The sequence below is a fragment of the Tursiops truncatus genome, chromosome X, assembly GCF_011762595.2.
Source record: "Tursiops truncatus isolate mTurTru1 chromosome X, mTurTru1.mat.Y, whole genome shotgun sequence".
NCBI classification, from domain to species: domain Eukaryota; kingdom Metazoa; phylum Chordata; class Mammalia; order Artiodactyla; family Delphinidae; genus Tursiops; species Tursiops truncatus.
Genome location: NC_047055.1, coordinates 96,275,166 through 96,297,524, shown reverse-complemented (window position 1 = coordinate 96,297,524; position 22,359 = coordinate 96,275,166). Strand labels below are relative to the sequence as shown.

Here is a 22,359-nt window from a genome sequence, read left to right as displayed (position 1 = left end):
GTTCCAGTGTGATAGGTTTAAACTCTGACATATTTTAGCCATTTGAACAAATGGATATGTTTTCTGGAAAAAGCTGGAGATCTCTGACTATCCATCTTGGGTAATTGATCAAAGCCACCAGAGAGCCATGGTTTGGAATCTCAGGGAGAGCAGAGATTTTGAAGCTTAGACTTCAAGACACAATCAGTGGCGTCCTTCTGTCCCCTGGTGGCAGCACAGCTAACCTGCACAGGAAGACAAATGCCTGGAAGAAGAGAAGGCAAAACAAAAAGGTCAGGGTTCTCGCTCTCAAAGCCTGTAGCCACCAGAAGTGTGTGTGCACATGTGTGTTTGCCTGGGATAAAGATCTCGCAGTGTTTTTCCTTCCTGAAACCTGACCATGCTTCCTTACCCACATGACTTCAGCATCCCAAGGGACTGGTTTTAATGGAAGACATTACCCCGACAGCTAAATTTTGATGTAAAACACACCCCTTAATCCAGGCCGTAGACAACCTCCTCTCATAACCGTCTGCCACATGTGCTTGTAGAAAGGATTTCTGTATGACTTCATGATGAGCCCTTCTCACTCCACTCCCTTCTATCAAGAGTCTATGAGTCCGGGGCTTCCCTGGTGGCGCAGTGGTTGGGAGTCCGCCTGCCGATGCAGGGGACGCGGGTTCGTGCCCCGGTCCGGGAAGATCCCACATGCTGCGGAGCGGCTGGGCCCGTGAGCCATGGCCGCTGAGCCTGCGCATCCGGAGCCTGTGCTCTGCAATGGGGGAGGCCACAGCAGTGAGAGGCCCGCGTACCGGAAAAAAAAAAAAAAAAATTAAGAAAAAGAGTCTATGAGTCCAGCCATCCCTAACCTTCCCACTCAGACTTTCACTTGCCGGAGGCATCTCCATCCCCCTTGTATTCTTCACTGTTTGCATCTTACCTCTGCCTAGCAACACATGTTTTACTCTTGCTTTTGTGTGACTGGAGATCTTATGTTTAAAATGTGTCCTGAACATAGTGGACTCCCAAGGCTAATGGTTCCCTTAACTTTAACATGCATACAGATCACCAGAGGAGAATGTCAAAAATGGAGAATTCCAGTTCTCCCCTACCTCGCCCTCTACCTCTGATTCAGCACATCAAGCACGCACGGAGCCTGGGCATTTTCCTTTTAGCTGGCACTTCCGGTCTTCCCACTGTAGGTGGTTGGTCTATGGACAACACTTGGGGAATACTGGCCCAAATGGTAATAGAACAGACAGGGTTCTAAGGCCCCTCCTCTGACACTGCCCTGAACCATTAAAGTCAAAGAGTCAAAAATTTGTAAATATCATACGTAGAATTGATATGGGTTTTCTCATAAGATATGTCCTGTGGGCCGACTTGGAGAAGAATATCGTCCGATGTTACAAAGCCTTCTGGCCTCAGCTGCTGCTCATTCTCCGTCTGTCTTTCCTGTTTCTGGATCACGGCCAGCTTTAGCCAGGCTTGTTGCTTGGTGCCAGTCTAAAACACTGGATTTTCTATTTGTTCCATTTTAGTTCTGTAGAGCCCTATAACATATTATGAGGGAAAAAGTACCAGAGAAGCTTCTGGACAGATGCAAATGGTTGATGTCGTGTCAAATATCTGTTAGATGAGAAGACTCTTGGTTTGGATTTTTTTTTAGTCCATGATACTAAAGTTTAAAAGGCCCTAACCTGGGTCTTCCCTGGTGGCACAGTGGTTAAGAATCTGCCTGCCAATGCAGGGGACATGGGTTCGAGCCCTGGTCCAGGAAGATCCCACATGCCGCGGAGCATCTAAGCCCGTGTGCCACAACTACTGAGCCCACGTGCCACAACTACTGAAGCCCGTACACCTAGAGCCCATGCTCTGCAACAAGAGAAGCCACTGCCATGAGAAGCCCGCGCACCGCGACGAAGAGTGGCCTCCGCTCGCCGCAACTGGAGAAAGCCCGCGCCCAGCAACGAAGACCCAACGCAGCCAAAAATAAATAAATAAAATGTATTACCTGTTAAAATACATTAAAAATCAAATAAAATAAAAGGGCTTAACCTGCCCGCTTCATTGTACAGATGAGTAAAGTACAGCTGAAGAAAGGTGAAATGGTTACTTCAAGATCACATAGCCAACCGGAGGTAGAGCCAGAACTAAAATGGAGGCCTTCTTACTCCCAGTCAAATGCCATTGTTGGCAGCAAAGAGGCAAAGCTACGGGCATTAACGAAGCTGATCCCAGTGAATGGTGCTCCGTGTGATTTTAGATACTTCAACAAACCTTGTTCAGCTCAACCGATGAGAAACCAAACCCTATGGCATCCTTAGTTTTTCTCTCTGCTTGGCTCCCTAGACCTACCAGTCATGAGTTCCAGATAATTCAAACTCCATTATATTTCTTACATTTACACATTTCCCTCCTACTTCCACAGCAATTGCTGTGGTTCAGGACAGTCATGCAGAAGAAACCCTACTGCAAGTTCTATGCAGCACACACACACACAAATACACATAATCACATATAAAGACTTGGGCGGGTAAGATATCCTAGGAATGAGAAGAGCAGGCCCAGCGTGTATGATTTTTGTGCTTTGTGATTCCTGATGAATCCCATTAGAATGGGTCATTTTAAGGGCTGGCACAGGGTCTCTTTAGCCATGTGTATACATGTATATTTGCACATGGGAGGGGAAATTCCCTCCCATGTACAAATATATCTGCTTGCTGTTTTCAAGAGTCTGAATTACTTTCTCTCTTCTTAAGACAAATTACAGAAGAAATACGATCTATTAAGACTTAAAAGGTACACATCTTATAACCCAATGATTCCAATTCTAAAGTGTTCTAGAGAAACATTCACACGTGGACACAAGAAGCTTTGAGCAAAGGTATTCATATCAGCATTGCTTGTAAGAGTGGAACATTGGTGGAATGTCCACCAATAAGAAATGGAATAAACTGTGGCCCATCCATACCATGTGATACAACATAGCAGCTAAACTCAACAAGGTGGCTCTGTATATGTTGACATGAACAAAAATCCCAAAGGCATACCGTTGCCTGAAATGAGCAAGCTGCAGAATAACATGTTATATACATTTTTCAAATAATACATGCGTACATGTATATAAATGTGGAAAAATCCCTAGACTCATATACATCAAAATGATAGCAGTTATTACCTCCTATTACCCTTGGGAGTGGATGGCAAGATGGGAGATCAAAAGGGGATAAGATAGGGAGCAAGGGGCTTGTTAAGCTTTTGTTATATGGAAAAGCTTTGCATAAAAAATGCATTCATGTATTGTGTAATTTAAATTACATTTTAAAAAGTAATGTATAATTGTTTAACTGTTTCTAACCGTATAATACATAAAGTGAAATGTGATACTTCCCCTTTTCTTCTCCGTAATTTCTCTCTTCCCCTATTGGTGGACATTTTAGTTGTTTTCTTCTGTTTGTTTAATTTGCTTTTACAAATAGTATTGCAAGGAAAATGTTTGTTTTTATCCATTCATGTTATTATTTCTGTTGTATAGATGTTAAGAACTGTGTTCATGGGATATAACACTTAAAAAACTGATAGACGTTGCCAAAGTGCCCTCCCCAAAGAGCATACTGATTCACAGAACAGTAGTTCTGTGGTAACTCTCTAGTTAGTATTATCAAGGGTGCAAGAATAATAGCTGCTCCCAGACATACTGCGTTGGCCTTAAGGCCAGACAACAGCTGACTTAATTTTCTTCCCCTTGCCTGTTGACCATGTGTAGAACGATCACAGTGCCCGACCACATCAGGCGAACGGTGGAGGAGACTGGGATAGGGTGGGAGGGGAAGGTAGAGGCTGGTAGACCATGAAATTGAGGCAGACTAATGACCCATGGGCCACATTAACCCACGGACATGTTTTCTTTGGCCTCTACAAGGTTAGGCTACACAGTGTTTAAAAAAATAAATCGGAATCAGTGACAAGTGTTAAGGGAGCAGTGCTTCATCCCCACTCCTGTTGGGATTTCATATGAAAGGGATTTCACATGGTTCTCCATGTGGAGAATCATCAATTCACAGAGCATTCCTGATCTTTCTTTACTCTCTCACTCATTCCAGCCTTGGGAAGTGGAGTGGCTTCTTCTTACCTTCCTCTTTATTGATTCATCAGAGAGTATGTTTCTGCTTATGACTGGGCGGTAACTCTAATTCTGGGGGTCAATATTAAAAAGACCAGTTTCCCTCAGTCCCATTCTCCAACGGAAGGGTGATTTTTAAAAAATTTTTTTTTTTATTGAAGTATAGTTGATTTACAACATTGTATTAGTTTCTGGTGTACAGCAAAGCGATTCAGTTATACATATCCGTATATTTTATATATATATTCTTTTTCATATTCTTTTCCATTATGGTTTATTACAGGATATTGACTAGAGTTCCCTGTGCTGTACAGTAGGTCTTTGTTCTTTATCTATTTTCTATATAGTAGTCTGTATCTGCTAATCCCAAACTCCTAATTTATCCCTCCCCTCCCTTCTTTCTCCTTTGGTAACTATAAGTTTGTTTTCTATGTCTGTAAGTCTGTTTCTGTTTTGTAAATACATTTGTATCATATTTTAGATTCCACATATAAGCGATATCATATGGTATTTTTCTCAGAAAGGTGATACTTTTTTTTAAAAATTTTTTTATTGGGGTATAGTTGTTTTACAATGTTGTGTTAGTTTCTACTGTACAGCAAAGTGGATTCCCCTGTGCTATACAGCAGGTTCTTATTAGTTATCCATTTTATACATATTAGTGTATACATGTCAGTCCCAATCTCCCAATTCATCCCACCACCCTCCCCCCACTTTCCCCCCTTGGTGTCCATATGTTTGTTCTCTACATCTGTGTCTCTATTCCTGCCTTGCAAACCGGTTCATCTGTACCATTTTTCTAGATTCCACATATATGCGTTAATATACGATATTTGTTTTTCTCAGAAAGCTGATACTTCGATTTTAACCTGTCTTTCTCCTTGCCTCTTAATTTGTTCAGAACTCAGGAAGGGAAGAGGTGTACTATTTATGAGACCCCCTAGGTCCAAACACCAATGCTGAAAAGAACTGAGGTTTTGAAATTGAGACTTCATATGTTACATGGTGAAAGGACTTTGCAGGTGTGATTAGATTAAAGATCTTGGGATGGGAGATCATCCTGGGTGGGCCCAATGTAATCACAAGGGTCCTAATAAAGGGAAGGATAGAGGCAGGAGGCTCAGAGTCAAAGGAGGAGATGACAGAAGCAGAGGTCAAAGAGGAAAGAGATTTGAAATTGCTACATTTCTGGCTTTGAAGATGGAACCACTGACCAAGAAATGTAGGTAACCTCTAGAAGCTAGAAAAGGCAAGAAAATGAATGCTCACCTAGAGCCTCCAGAAGGAATGCAGCGCTGCTTAAACTTTGACATTAGTCCAGTAAGACTGCTGTGGAATTTTGACCTCTAACACTTACTGTAAGAGACTAAATTCATGTTGTTTCAGGCCACCAAGTTTAAGCAGCAATAGAAAACTAATACAAAAGTTAACAAGAAAGTAAAGTATTTCTTTTTTTTTAATTGAAGTGTAGTTGATTTACAATGTTGTGTTAATTTCTGCTGTACAGCAAAGTGACTCAGTTATGCATTTATACACAGTCTCTATTCTTTTCCATTACGGTTTATCCCAGGATACTGAATATAGTTCCCTGTGCTATACAGTAGGATCTTGTTGTTTATCCACTCTGTATGTAATAGTTTGCATCTATTAACCCCAAACTCCCACTCTATCCCTTCCCCACTGCCCCTCCCCCTTGGCAACCACAAGTCTGTTCACTACGTCTGTGAGTCCATTTCTGTTTCGTAGATAGGCTCATTTGTGCCATATTTTAGATTCCACATATGAGTGATATCATATGGTATTTGTCTTTCTCCTTCTGACTTGAAAGTAAAGTATTTCTTATATCCATATCTATCCCAAACAGGAAAACAGAAACTAGATCAAGATGACTATCTATTTCAGTAATTACGTGAGAGGATTTCTTTGTGGGAGTGTAGTGGGCATTGTTGATTACTTACCAGCATCCAATAGTCACCTCACCTTTCATACCATGTGACCCAGCAATTACATTCCTAGGCATATACCCGAGAGAGATGAAAACGTATGTCCACATAGAAACTTGTTCACAAATGTTCATAGCAGCATTTTTCAGAAGAGTGAAAAATGAGAAATAATCCAAATGTCCACTGACTGATAAACAGATAAATAACTATAAAAAGTACCCTGATTTTTACTGAAATATTTAGCCCTCTTCCATATCTCTGATATACTTTAGGGAACACTAACACTTCTTTGGTCTAAGTGTAATTCTCTCCTTGCTACAATGAATCATTCAGAAGCTCAAATTTAAGAGAGTCAAGGCATAGAATTTTCCAGATTAAGAGATCAACTCATTACAGAAGAGCTTGGCTTTTCTGGCAACTCACTTTTTCTCTTTTATTATGTCTCTATCCAGTGGTATATCATGGGCAATGGTGGGAGCGGTCTTCCCTGGGTGCAAGCAATAAGAGGGCACATTGTAGAGAATTTATAGACAATAAAACCGACCAAAAGTTGATCTGCTTTTTTATGTTCTTTTATATGAAATTGTCTTTAGTCCATCTTCATTTTTTTTTAATTTATTTATTTTTATTTTATTTATTTTTGGCTGCATTGGGTCTTCATTGCTGCGTGTGGGCTTTCTCTAGTTGCAGCGAGCGGGAGCTACTCTTTGTTGCGGTGCACGGGCTCCTCATTGCAGTGGCTTCTCTTTGTTGCGGAGCATGGGCGCTAGGTGTGTGGGCTTCAGTAGTTGCAGCACGTGGGCTCAGCAGTTGTGGCCTGCGGCTTCAGTAGTTGTGGCTTGCGAACTGTAGAGCGCAGGCTCAGTAGTTGTGGCACACGGGCTTAGCTGCTCGGCGGCATGTGGGATCTTCCTGGATCAGGGCTCAAACCCATGTCCCCTGCATTGGCAGGCAGATTCTTAACCACTATGCCACCAGGGAAGCCCCCATCTTCATTTTTCAATTGAAAGTTTTATTGATATCATTATAAATTCACATACAGTCGTAAAAAATAGTAGAGAGAAATCTCCTGTATCCTTTTCCCAATTTCCCCCAATGGAAACATTTTCCAAACCTCTACTGCAATATCACAACTAGGATATTGACATTGATAAATCCACCCACCTTATTCAGATTTCCCCAATTTTACTTGTACTCGTTTGTGTGTATTTAGTTCTACCCAATTTTATAATGTGTAAGTTTGTGTATCTACCACCAAAGCCAAGATACTGAACAGTTCCAATACCGCAAGGATTCATGTTGGCTTTTTATAACCACCCCCCCTCCCTCCTGCCCCCTTCCCTCCTTCCCCCTCCACTATCTCCAACCTCATTTTTTAAGCTTTTGTTTTAAACACGTCATATAAATGGAATCATACAGTATTCTTTTAGGATTGGCTTTTTCACTCAGCGTAATTCTCTGGAGATTCATACAACTTCTTGTGTGTGTGTTTTCTGAGTAATAGTCCACGTATGTACCACAGTTTGTTAAAGCATTCACCCATTGATGGTCAAAGTGATTTCCAGTTTTTTGCTGTTACTAATAACACTGCTATGAACGTTTGTGTACAGGTTTTTGTTCTGTTTTTTTTAATCACCCTATGCTGGTGATTCTAAGCCATCTCAGACCATTCCCATCAACCAGCTCCCTGCCTAACACACCACTCTCTCTGCCACATTTGCTGCTGACACCATTCTCAACACTGCTGCTGGTGTCGCTGGTACTGGAAGTTTGGTCTGTCTTCCCTGGATTGGAGGGTGGTAGCGAGAGGAGAGGGCAGCTGTGATGACAGTTCTGCTAATAAGAAAACTTGGATGAGTCCTTGACGAGACTTCTGCTTTTCTTTTTCTCTCCCCCCGTTTTCTCCTATTGAATAATGCTCTCCTTATTCTCTGATCCAAAATTCAGAGAGAACTATCAATACTTTGCTGGCTTAATGTATCCCAGCCACCTTATGGATTAAAAATCAATCTATGGATAAACCATCACTGGGTCAGGTGCTCATACCTAGTGCAATATGTAGCCATTCCTGGGTAAAGAACATCTACTTCCCCAAACTGTGGGGTAGGGTCATTTCATCTGTGGGCTGTGCAGTTTCGTGTGTGTGTGTGTGTGTGTGAGTGATTTCTAAGAGGAGGCATTGAATGGGCGACTGCCATGTCCAGTATGCATGGGTGATTCTCTGGGTAGAATAGAGTCCATCCTAGCCACAAGAAAAGCAAAAATCAGTAAATAACAAAACATTAACCTTTTTATAATAACGTTCCTTTAACTAAGGTTGTAAAATGAACTCCAATATAATAAGATATAAAATTATCTGTAAACTTGTGAAAAGTTAGGTGATATACATCAAAAAAGGAATACTTTAGTTTTGGAGAAGTTGATTTGTAGCCCTTCTTTCTTTTAATAAGGAGAGTATAGGTTTGGTTTACTGGTAAGGCCTCTGAGTCCAAGATAATGAAAACATAACATAAAAGTGCTTTGTGTTCCATTGTTTATAACTGAGAACAACAAAAAGAAAAAAGTTCTCAAATTATTAAGGTATAATTTTTTAAGTGGCTAGGAAACACCTCTTACTCTAATACAGGGGTTGTTAAACTATGACCAGCCTGCCACCTGTTTTTGTAAATAAAGTTTTATTGGAACACAGTCGTGCCCATTCATTTACATACTGTCCTGGGCTGTTTTCAAACTACAACAGCATACTTGAGTAGTTGCAAAGGCCTATAATGTCTCAGATATTTACTTTTTGGCCCTTTACAGAACAAGTTTGCTTTAATTTAATTATTCAGAGACCACTACTCTAATCCTCATCATTTTGGGTGGTATTCTATATGAGCATTAACCGTGAAAGCCTATGTTAGCTCATACAGCTTAATCCAAATTCCTAGCCTACAAAATTACAGGTTAAGGAAAGGTTGGTGCATGATACAATCTTAATTTTCACTAGGAATGGAAATAACAGAACTTTCATTGAGTAATAATACTGCCTCATGTAAAACTCTGCCTTGAGAAACCCAGACTGAAATATCTCAAGTTAGAAGTGGGCATACATAAAAATATCTAAAAAGACACAGCATTCAGTAAAATAAAAAGGGTTATTTTGGCATGAAGAAAGTTGAATATACATTACTGGATAAGCCCAGGCATCAAATTCCCTGACCTGGTTAGGCAGAACTGCAAAGAAACTTCCTCATATAGGCTTCACCGTTAAAGCATCCCAGAGTGGGGATAGTTGCCCACATTTTGTGTCCTATAGGGAAGATACATACCATCCCGGTGGTACTGTGAGTGTCTGTACAAAGTTCCCGCTTCATCTCTGAGATCCTTAGAAACCATTTTGGGAAGAGATACTCTTTATGAAGCAGTTAGGGGCCATCTCTAATTAGGCCTGGATTGTCAATATATCCTACATATCCAAGGATGACATGGGGTGACATTGACTGGGACCACAGTGAGAAATACAGGATTTGCAATTAGACAAGGTGGGCTAGAATCTCCTGGGCCACTGAGGTTAATGTATATTGATGGTGGCTATCTAAATCTTGTAAAGGCTGAATGCTTAAGATCCTTTTATAGGGAATTTAGTAAATATGCAAAGGTCAATTTTACTGAATTATTAGACATTGAAACTATAAGCCTCTTTAGCCACAAGTATAGCTCCACCTTCTAGATTATAAAACAAGTTCCCCTTGGGTAGACTGTAGCACATGGAGTGAAATTTTCAATTCATCTCTCAAACTTTGCTTTGCAGGCTTCCCTGGTGGCGCAGTGGTTGAGAGTCTGCCTGCCAATGCAGGGGATGCGGGTTCATGCCGCGGAGCGGCTGGGCCCGTGAGCCATGGCCGCTGAGCCTGCGCATCCGGAGCCTGTGCTCCACAACGGGAGAGGGCGCAACAGTGAGAGGCCCGCATACCGCAAAAAATAAAAAAATTTTTAAAAAAAGACCTAGTTCCTTTGCTACAAAAAAAATCACAGATTTTTCTCCCGCTTTTAAAAAACTGTTATCAAGGATAGACAAGGTTTTTTACTCAAGCTTTAAAAATATAATCCGCAGCATCGTAAGATTACCTTTAAAATGTGATGATGACTGTAGGTGGTGAAAATGCTTTCAGTGACTCATAATTAGATAACATCCAACGTGGAAAGAAGAGCAAAAAAGTACTTTTTACCACAGAAAATGTAATGAGATGTTGCCATCATTTAGGGCTGTATACAGGTACTTTACAAACATAAAATTATAGCTTTACAAAAATCCGAGTTAGTACTTACATCTGAATACCCTAACTTTACATACTTAAAGTCTTTAATTAAAAACAGAAAAAACAGCAACAACTTGATTGAAAGTTGACAAATAGGACAAAATTCCTTGCCAAAAAATAGTTATTAAAGCTAATAAATAGTTATAGAATATATTTTATACTGCCTTTTTTTTTTTCTTTTTTTTCTTTTTGGCGGTACGCGGGCCTCTCACTGTTGTGGCCTCTCCCGTTGCGGAGCACAGGCTCCGGACGCGCAGGCTCAGCGGCCATGGCTCACGGGCCCAGCCGCTCCGCGGCATGTGGGATCTTCCCGGACCGGGGCACGAACCCGCGTCCCCTGCATTGGCAGGCGGACTCTCAACCACTGCGCCACCAGGGAAGCCCATATACTGCTTTTTAAAATAACTTTTTATTAAAAATAATAAAAGGCATGAAATAGGAGCTGTTATTTATGTTGTAATGGTCAACACTGGGTTCGGGTTGCTATTTTAATGGCATTTATTCTGTACAATGTATCTGTGGTCTGACATTCATTTCTCTTCCTCATTCCTGTTATTTAGAATTTCTTAAAGACAATGCCATTTCTTTAACTATTCAGTGAACATCCAGAAGCAAACGTACAGTGCAGGAAGATAATCTTTATTACATTTTAACTAGAAACAGAACAGACAGCAAGTTCACGAGGTATTTCTGATTATTATTCTTTTAAAATCAGGCTTCAATAACAATAATCAAAAGCAAGCCTTAACTGCACAGATGTATTTTGGTCACTATTATAATCTTCAAGGCACAAAAGCCAGCAGCGTAAACTAACATAAAGGTAATGACTGATAAATTTTGACGTGCCCAAAATGTAGATCGCTGCATTAAACTCCATCCTTGTATTTTCTTCATCTTCTTCTTACACACTGAACAATTATTGTTACTCAGCAAAATATCAAACATGCACATAGTATTCCTAGAAGAATACTATCTTAATATTGTCAACATTAAGCTTTTCTTTCCCCCCAGAATTCAATGAATCATGGTTCCACTCCCTATATATATTAGTGTTAGTGGTAATATGCAAAATTGACTTTGTTTTCAAGGTTAAATAGCAAATTGACTTCGCATTTGGTGGCCAGCTGTGTACTCTAACTTTTCATCTTTTATTTTCTTAATAAATTTAACTATATTTCATAAGCCCTGAGATATTCAGTAACCTGCTAATGATTGTGTACGTTTTATACTTTACCCCACTCAATTTGAACCTCACATAATAAGTATTTAAAGTTATTTACAGATGATTGTAACTAAAGCAATGACAAAATTTACTACTTGTATATTATACTGCTAATAAGGCCTTTAACTAAGAGTTGCGTATTTTATGCATTTTTTTGCTTGTTAGGAGCAATTCTTAAAATTACATCTATAATTCTGTCAGCAATAAGTGCTTTTCATTTGCTTACTTCTACCTGGATAACCAGATTCACTTTTTTCCTCTCTTGTAAAACAACTCTTTTTTTTTTTTTTTCTTCCCAAACATAAATGTCAGTTGTCCAACTGAATAGGTACCAAAAGAAACTTAGAATTTGAACAGCATATTGATAACTATAATTAGCAGAGAAATAGCTCATAACAGACATTCAGTAAATGTTTGTAACACATGGAATGAATGAAGTGTAAGGCAGCTGTTAGAGTCATATACTTTTCATCATACACTGTAACTAATTTTGTTTACCTTACCTGATTTAATTCACCTTCAAATGTAAATAAGAATTTGAAATTTAAAAAGCTGATTTAAGGGAATTCCCCGGCGGTCCAGTGGTTAGGACTCTGCACGTTCACTGCCAAGGGTGCGAGTTTAATCCCTGGTCAGGGAACTAAGAACCCACAAGCTGCGTGGCACGGCCAAAAAGAAAAAGAATGGAATTACTTTCCACTAAATCATATGTACAACTAAGAGGGAGAAATAAAAAACTAAGAAGTGTTAACTAATTATTATCATTTTCTCCACATTTTTCCTTGCAGTATTTTTGTTCATATATTTATCCCTGTTAACTTTTCTAGCTGAAAGAGAATTTAATTATCTGAATGGTTTTCCCCATCTTCTTAGGTACATATTATTAGTGAAAAGCCAGTGTAAATATAAGGTTGTATTTTCATGTCATGCCATATTTCTGTATTTGTTTTTTGCTAATGTTGAGGTTTTCCTATTCAAATGATGCTGTAGGAATATGAGATAATCTGCCAACTTCCTATGAGATTGCTTGCTTGCACTATTCAGTTTTTGTTGATAGTTTTGAAGCATACTGCACACTTGTCATCTAGCACACGAATAAGTAACTGTTACTCTTTTGAGAAAGGATACAGTGACAAATTCTTGTTAATGGTTTTGGCCGAACATTTTTAGCCTGTTACAGGACAATAGCAATGGCAAAGACATTGACAATACAGTTCATGGTTCGGTTTTCCCATCTTACAGTACAGGTTCCTGAAAATACACAACAAAAGGACTTTGAAATACCAGCAAAACATCAGAATTACCAGGAAAAAAAATATATATATATATACATTTTTCATAGGTTTTAATATCACATTTCCTGCAATCTGTTCAATCTTCATATTTCCTATTTGTCTGACGGCATACTTGTCACTAGGTACAAAGCAATTCTGTTGATAAAGTCTTGTGGGAATTTAATTAGAGATAAATAAGGATTCGATAACAAGTACACTATTTGACTTTGCTAGAAGTTGGATTTTGTTTGAATCAGCTTAAAGTCTCTTACCATCAGATGTGGTGTCCCAAAAACATGAGCTGGCTGTGTGAAAGCCATATGCACTCCTCTGGACCACCGCACAGGTCACTAAAAATAAAGTTGCACAGTAAGAACACTTACAAACGAAGGAAAACGTACCTGAGTGTTTGAGTTCGGAGTTCTAAAAGCTATAAAAATAACAGAAAACAAAGCATTCAGTGAATGGATTGAAAAAAATAAGTCTCTCATCTTGATTATTTACCAGCACGATTCTGACCCCACTGGGTCCAGTCTGTTTGCTGCCCAGTGCCATAACCAATGGTGACGGCACTGCAGGAAAAATCTGGGCGAAATTATGTGCCTTGTCCCATGGGCATAATTCAGACACAAAAACAAAGAAAATATTCCACTTTACAAGTATTGTGTGGTACTTCACAGTCCTACACGTAAGGAGGCATGGCACTGATGAAAGGAAGACAGTAGGGCTGAGGGAATCTCACTGAAGATAACCGATGCAAATGTAAAGGATGATGCTACCAAGGCAAGTAGATGGTTGGCAGGAGCTCACACTGCTTTTGAGTTGTGAAAGATCTCCATCTGTTAGGTATTATCACAGATTATTTTTGTGATGAATAAGTCAGAAGTCCTTCACCCCCTATTAGTATCCAACTTGAGTGTCTCTCATTCATTTACATTCTGTAAATTCAGAGAAAAACCACAGGAACAAAGGTGAGTAAACTAGTGAAGAAGGACACTGATACTTACCAATATACTTATAAGCTTTTCCCAGCTTAACCAGATGTGCTAAGGATTGTTCCACTATGCTTGCGGTCCATTGGTTGATGTTGTTATGATTATAATCTTCACCTCCCAAGACCCCATCTATACACTAAAAGGGCAGAGGACAATTAAACAAAGTATACACATATCACATCAAAAAATTTATTCAAAACATAAAATACACTTATAACCTAATAAAACATCTTACAAGATATGCATCTGTTAAGTATTTATTATGCATCATCTCTAACTGTTGTAGAATTTTCAAAGCATTTCTGCATGTGTCATCTCACTCTGTGAGATATTACAGGCCATATAAAGATAAATGTGACATGGCCTCTACTGTAAAGAACTTAACGGTCTAGCAGAGAAGCTACTAAAAGAACTCTATAATACAAGGAAGACTAATCAAGGGTGGTAAGTCATTATGGGGTGGTGGAGATTTTAAAAGGGTGATATCAATTGGTTAAAGAATGGCTTTGAAACAGCTGGGATTTGAACTAGGTTTCAGATGCTAGAAACAAAGGATGAGACCAACTTAAAAATATATTTCTCACGTACAATAATTATATCCTATTTCATATTATGTAACTGCTTAGCTATCAAACAACAAGCACACCTGCCACTAAAAGTAAATCATCAACAAACGCTAGTTTTTAGGCACTCTAAAAAGAGAAAGTTAATTTTCCACGGTGTTTACGTGCATCCACTTCTGATACTTGATTAAGAGTACCGGTTTAGTATCACAGTCTTAGGTTTTAAGGTCACCTCAGCCACCCCTGTGTGACCTTCTACAAGTGACTTAATCTCTTGAAACCCCTTATTTTCCTAATCTTTAAAGTAGGGATAACAGCCTCATCAAGTTGTTGTGAGGATGGGGTGAGATAAGGAAAGCCGTGTGCTCAAACACAGTGACTGCCACAGAGTAAACACATAAGTAATGACAGATATTATTACATCATTATAATTATTGCTGCTGTTATCTTATTTTTTCCAGTTTTATTGAGATATAATTGACATACAACATTGTGTCAGTTTAAGGTGCACAGTGTGATGACTTGACACGTCATATTGTGAAATGATTGCCACAATAAGGCTAGTTAACACATTCACTTCCTCACATACTTACCTTTTGTTTGTGTGTGTGTGTGTGTGTGTATTGAGAACATTTAAAATCTACTTTCAGCAACCTTCAAGTGTACAATACAGTACTGTTAACTATAATTATCATGGTGTATATTAGATCCTCAGAACTTACTCATCTTATAACTAGAAGTTTGTACCCTTTGACCGACATTTTCCCCACCCCATGGCAACCACCATTCTACTCTGTTTCTATGAGTTTGGATTTTTTTAGATTCCACATATTGGTCCGATCATACAGTATTTGTCTTTCTCTGACTTATTTTGCTGCTATTATTTTTTTATTCAAGTGATAGAGCCTGGAGAATAAAGCACTCATTCAATTCATTTATAGAATCCAGCTTAGTAAGACAGACACACACGTGCACGTTGAAGCTTTCATTTACTACAACTGGACTATAGTAGAGGCACTAATTAATATGGAATCTTAAGCTGAATAGTATAAACTCTTCACTAATCATAAAACGCAAAAAGAGAAATTAAATATAGAGGGGTTGAAGAAAGTAACAACGTACCTCAAATTACTCTCCTAGAATGTAACATGAAGAGTTAGGAGGGTCAGTGGCCCAAGGATCATGGGGACAAAGATTAATCCTGACTTTACCATACCCAAGCTGACGGCCTTTGGGAAACCTCTTCCTCTCCCTAGACTGCTGTACCTTAATGGGAAACTACCAGCCCTTGTTTACTTTCAGGTTATCTAATAGGACTGCTTCAAGTTCTGCTCCAAACAACAGAAATATCAGGGGCCTGTGGATGCCACTGTAAATAGCCCTGCTAATTACTATTAATTAACATTTAGCCTTCTTCATTACCACTTAACCAGGAGGCCCACTAGATAATGAGGTCCTTAACCTGCTCTGTATTCCCAGGGCCAAACTCAGAACTCGGGCAGGGAGCAGGCACTCAATACATGTTTGTTGTTGAAGTAATACTGGCTTTGATATACTCTCTGGGCATCCTGAATCAAATATACTTTAGATTAAGCACCAAGTTAATTCCATTTGTAACTCACTTTTTATATGAAAATTTGTGGGCAAATTCTATTACTGACAATAAATATAACATGCATATCACCAGTAAGTGAGTGGCTCTAAGACTTCAGCAGGAAAAATATATTAGCATAGGGGCTCAGAGGAAGGACTCTAAGAAAATAAGGAGATCAGCAAAAGATAAGAAAAACAGAAATGCCTGCTGAAACTGTATAATCATCGGGGAAGTGCTGAAATGTTTTCAAATAGTTCTCTCTCTCTCTCTCTCTCTCTCTCTCTCTCTCTCTCTCTCTCTCTCTCTCTCTCTCTCACCCCGCCCCCCATCACCTTTCAAATACCTCAGTGGCAAAGACAGTTGGCTCATGGGAAGAGAGGGGGAGGGAAGAGGATACACAGGTACCTGAAAGCCAGCTGTGGCAAACCTGAGATGTCTTTCGAGTCTCATATTTTATATGAAAATTTCAAATGAAGCTTGCTTTTGACTCCATAACGTATCAGTTTCTTTTCATTTGAAAATGGTGTTAAATTATTTATATTACTTAACTCCCTCTTGCAAGTATAGAAGTAAAATTGATGCTCTAAAATGCACCCAGTGGGGACTTCCCTGATGGTCCAGCGGTTGAGAATCCATCTTGCAATGCAGGCGACACCGGTTCGATCCCTGGTGGGGGAACTAAGATCCGACATGCCGCGGGGCGACTAAGCCCGCGCGCCACAATGAAAGATCCCACGTGCCGCAACTAAGACCCGACACAGCCTAAATAAATAAATAATTTTTTTTTAATAAAAAAAAATGTACCCAGTGGCTTCTAGGACCTCCTAGCCACCACTCAATATGGGTATCTCATTTTAAGAAGCATGGTTCTTTTAACTGAACAAACCATCAAAGTAACCCATGCACATGGGTTTAAAAATCCAACAGAACAGAAGAGCTTACAATGAAAAATAAGAATCCCCTCCCCACCCTTTCCCATCCCCAGCCCCCTTCCACAGAAGAAACACTTTTAGGGTACAACTGTTTTTTTATCTCTTAAGGGTCACTCACATGTCTAAATAATGTTTATATAACTATTTCTTGATTTATGAATTCTAGACAACATCCCTAGAGCTCCTGCTATGACAGATGAAAGTTTAGTTCCCTAGGACCACCTGCCACCTCCTGCCCCCCCTCCCCACATCCCTCAATATAATGAATTTGCTATTTTTACTTCAATATATTTACATTATTAGAAGCATGTTTCTTTTCTACTCTGGATGTTTCCTTCCACGCAGAGGATTTTTTCCTTATCATCCCTGGCCTCTCGTCCCACCTGTTATTATTCCTCCCCATGGAGGTGGAGTGAGCTACTGGTTGGTACCTTTCTCATCTGGGAGGGCCAATCTCCCAAATGCCTTGGGAGATTTTGGTTTCTCCTTCCCTCTTCACCCAGAGCAACGAAAGGCACCAGCCTGGTTGAGTGTTTCTCTCTGCTGACTCTAACTTTCCCTTGGATGCCTCTTCCAAGGTCTGAACTGAACAGGTAGGGAGTTAGCAAAACAAGCTCCAATCTCCAACTCAGTTTTTATCAATAATAAAGGTGATATTTGGTTCTCTTTCTACTAACTCTTTGGTCTTTTCATATGGTTCATAATGTGGGTAAAGAAGAAGGTACTATTTAAAAGATTCCTCTAATACCCCAGCATCCTTTGCTTCATGTTCCATCCACCAAGGACAGTCTCTCTTGATTTTCCACTTTGAAGCTGTTATCACTCCTGCCCTCCCATGACCTCCATCCCTTCTTCCACCCCCCGCCATTGCCCTCATTTGTGCTTTTGCATTGTCAAGGTATCGAAAACATTTGCATTTTGTTATAATAATGATATATTCCTGGCTACAAAGCTCTAATACATGATTTTGAACTATTAAAATATGGCGGGATTTTCAGGTGCCTATCCAGCTCTCTCAGACCTCACGTTGATCCTAGTTTTACGAGGCCAGCCCTGGGTGAGTTCCGGGTGAGTTCGTGCCCTAAGCATTCAGGCAGGTAAGGCATCGTCTCAGTACTGAGATGGTGCTCAGTGCCCAGAGGGCCAGCCAATCCAGCCAAGCCTAAAGGTAGTTGGGGCCTGCTGCTAGGACGCGGGCCGCAACAGCCATGCCCACAATACAAGCCTACCTTCCAGGCCAGCTTATTTTTTTCCAGGATTTGGCACAGTTAAAAATGACTCAGGACTATTAAAAGTGTTCATAAATACCTTACCCACAGTTCGTCTGTATGTGATACCACTAGAATAATTAAAGTTCCTCTGCCAACACTGAGTCCCAAAGGGAACTTCTTGTCTATTTGCCTAACACGAGGACCACATATCATATTTCAAATATTTTTCTGAAGAATTTGATTTACCGTCATATCAGTGTCTAAAAGATATTAAGTGATTGCTTTTCCAATCTGTGTGTGTGTGTGCGCGGCCGTGCCATGAGGCATGCAGGATCTTTGTTCCCCGACCAGGGATCGAACCTGTGCCCCCTGCATTGGGAGTGCGGAGTCTTAACAACTGGAAGTCCCTATTTTTCCAGTTATATTGGGCAAAAAAAAAGCATACAATAACCAAAGCAGATATTTCTAGGGTCTTTTATTTACTTGATATATATATATATATATATATACACACACACACATATATATATATACATACATATATATGTATGTATATACTATAATTATATGTTTATTATACTATACATATAATTTACCTATATACTTTTAGGGCATTAACATTTAAAATAATATTTGGCCCCATTGGAATAAAAGTTCTTTTATTCAAAAGACAGAGAATCAGTTTAGAAAACAGCAAGCCAGTTTTCTAGATCAATATTTATCCCTTTCAGGGTAAGCCCCAAGATGCCTGACAGCATCCAACACAACAAACATAGAAGCACCCCTATAAAGAATTAGTGAATAAATATGAAAAATCTTGCTTTAATACGAAGGTTTCTAACTTTGTGCCATAAGTCAAAACACAGCTTTTTAAAATTTCAACCAATGCATCGATCTTCAAGATGAACAAGATATGTAACTCACCTCTTTAACGATATTGTGGGCTTCATCAGCATTGAAGCCGACCTAAAGATGGAAAACAAAAGATAAAGTTGTTTTCAATACAGACTTCCTTTTCCTGGTAGCTATGATGCTACACAGAATAACCTAGGCTGGCCTAGACAGGTTTTAGTGACAGGAGACCACAGTGAAAAGGGGCATTAAGTCTACTGAGGCTACTAATCCCACCTTGATCATCTTTAAAATCGCAAAATGCTTTCCCCACCTACCTCCATGGAGATCTTGATTGATTAGTTCTGAAGCAGAGCCTGGGCAACTATGTTTTTGTAAAAAGTGCTTTACTCATATAACACTACTATATATAAAACAGATAATCAACAAGGACCTACTGTATAGCACAGGGAATTCTACTCAATACTCTGTAATAATCTATATGGGACAAGAATCTGAAGAAGAATAGATATGTGTATATGTATAACTGAATCACTTTGCTGTACACCTGAAACTAACACAACACTGTAAATCAACTATACTCCAATATAAAATAAAAAAATTTTAAATAGATATGGACAGCACAGAAAAATAAAAAGTGCTTTACTGGTGATTCTGATGAACACCAGAGATTGAGGATTATTGGATTGTAAAGCTCAGGAAATAGGAGGTGGGTATAAGGATGTGTTATCAGTACACAGGAAATAGTTGCAGCTAAGTGAAAATGAGGGGGAGTGAGAAAAGAATGCTGAATAGATAAGTTTCAAGTTTGTTTTTAATTTATGCTTGGCAAAAATGTGGCTTTTCTGAGTTAAAGGTTATGAAAATACTTGATCATTCCAAATTAATGTCACTTTATAACATATAAATAATATGTTAGACCTATAATCTATATAGACCTATAATATAACAGGTCTGGCAACTTAGTCTTTCCTGTGGAGTGGCTTGATACAATCTTGAGTTAAAAGCAACCATGAATGACAAGGAAATGTCCTAGAGTCAAGAACTAGGCTACGTGATAAGATTGCAATCTAAACCAAAGCACTTCAGGTAGTACATGATTTGTTTCCATAGACACGTTTTTAGGTGCTGTATGACATCAGCATGTTTGTAAATCCCACTATACAACAAAACAGTTCAAAAACCAAGTAAATTCTGAAAATAAGTACCATCTTGAGTACAGATTTAAAATATTTTCAACTCATTTAATTACACCAGATAATTCCCCAACAACAAAGGAATAAAAATACCCTAAATAATCAGAAATATCATGAAAACAGGTGTCACAACTGCCCCTATTAAAATGGTCATTTTACCTTCAAATAAGGTCCTTATCTATTTTCAAAAGTGGTCTACAAATTAAATGGGATGTCCATTCCACTTCAATTTGGAAGGTCACCCGATAATCAGGTTGTACTGGGTGGCCATGGTAACGCATGTAATTTTCTTTTTAAATATAGGTATTTAGGGGGTACTGCAGTACAGAACCTCTTAGGAGTCAGCAGACTAGTGCTTCTTGAGGGTGAAATTGCTTGTGCTTCAATTTCTAAAATGAGAATACTTTACCACTAACCTTGAGGTGTGTATGCCACCTGCAGCATAGAAGTAATGAATTTAAATGTGGTCTTAGCTTCTGCAGAAGCCCACATCCTAGAGATGAATGGTTCAGAAGCCCCTTTCAGGGGTCTAATGATACACCATTTTACGCTGCACCTCCACCACGTGCCTGCCTACTTTTATTTCACCGCACCATTCACCTGTGGCTACCACTGGACAGAAGATGTCTTTGTTTATACTGCCCTGTCACGGGTTATTCTGGGATCCAACAGGCCTCATCCTCATCGTGGTTAAAGTGAAGCCAGAGTTGTAGTTGTGTAGTCAGAGGTCTGGGTTCAAATGGAGCATCTGTCATTCCTGGCAGTTCTAACTTTGGGCAAGTCACTTAGCCGCCATGAAAGTCAGAGTCCCCCATCAGTAACAGGAAGATGACAGATGACATCACGGGATTCTGGTGAGGTTTCGGGAAGCCTGAGTCAGTAAGCAAGGGCTCCTTAATCCATAAGGCGCCTCCTTCCAAACCACCCAGACGAGAGTGCCCGGGAGCGGGACCGGCTCTGCCACCAGGGCCTCGCTTGGCGGGGATGCGGCACCTGCTTTGGGACACCAAGGGGCGGAGGAAGCAGCCAGGAAGACCGGTTCCCGAGGCCCGCCCTGCAGACTGGCGGCTCCCTCCACCCCATCCCTACCCCACGCACCCCGAGTCAGGCCTTCCACCCCTCGGCCCCGACCTCACTGCCAGCCCCCTGTGCTCCCAGCAGCCCCTGCCACCCCGACTCTCAGCCCACCCTCAGGCCCTCGGGGTGGGGAGCCGAGGATGGGCGGGGCGGATCCCGGGCCCCGAGGAGAGGACCCGGGCTCGGAGGACGCCGCACCCCAACTCTCGGGGCCGCCGGGTGCCGGGAGACCACCCGGCCAAGACTAAGCGCCAAGGCGGACGGGGGTCGCTCGCGGGCGGTGAAGGGGCGGTACCTCGTCGCAGGGGCGATGGTACTCCTCCATGGTGGCGCCAGCTCTCCTAGGGGGCTGAGGGATGGGCAGGTCTAGCTACGCGGCCGCGTACTGGCCCCGGGGAGGCCCCGCCCCCCGGTTATGGCCCGGGGCGTTCCCCACGCAGGCCCCGCCTTTGCGTCACAGCGTTACCACCTTCCTGCCCTCCCCACCCCCGCTCCGACTCCCATCCCACCCTCCCGCAGGATTCCTGCGACTGGAAGTGACTCTCTGTTACCTCCAACCTTTCTGGAAACGAGGGTTGGGTGTTAAAAAGCTGGGATTTGTGCCGGTGTGGGTCAGATGGAGTGACCTAGCGTCAGTCCGTCTAAACTCTGCAGTATTTATGAGTGCCCACTGCCATGGTTATATGCACATATTCGTGCATCATAATCCAGCAAATAAGTGTAGTGAACGCAATGGTGAACAAGCTGCTTTGATTTGTCTTCTTACTAGCTATGTCACTTGGAAAAATTAACCTCCCACAGCCTCAGTTTTCTCGTATGAAAACAAAATTACACCTATTTCATGGCTGGTTGTGAGGATCAAACGAGATGCTGTATGTACTCCAACTCCTGAAGCGGATGCTCTTACACCCCTCCTCCTCCATGACTATGTAAAAGAAACCAAAAAACAAAAGAACTTTAATTTGTAGGAGAGAAGGTACAAATATACTAAATCAAATTATAAATATTAGCAGAACAATGGTTACCTTTATTTAAAAATTACGAAGTTTCAGATAATCCTAAGGATTTTCTCATTTAAACCCGTGAGAACCCAG

The 22,359-nt window shown here is 40.5% G+C and overlaps 1 protein-coding gene across 1 annotated transcript; it reads right to left on the bottom strand.

Annotated features, from left to right (window-relative positions):
- Positions 1 to 10,967: 10,967 nt before the first annotated feature.
- On the bottom strand, positions 10,968 to 21,677 carry DYNLT3 (dynein light chain Tctex-type 3). Its single transcript, XM_019943633.3, has 5 exons — positions 21,561 to 21,677; positions 19,065 to 19,106; positions 13,853 to 13,976; positions 13,118 to 13,195; positions 10,968 to 12,822 (listed from the first exon to the last, which is right to left on the bottom strand). The coding sequence occupies exons 1-5, from the start codon at positions 21,588 to 21,590 to the stop codon at positions 12,746 to 12,748; spliced, it is 351 nt and encodes a 116-aa protein (XP_019799192.1). The 5' UTR covers positions 21,591 to 21,677; the 3' UTR covers positions 10,968 to 12,745.
- Between the last annotated feature and the right edge of the window lie 682 nt (positions 21,678 to 22,359).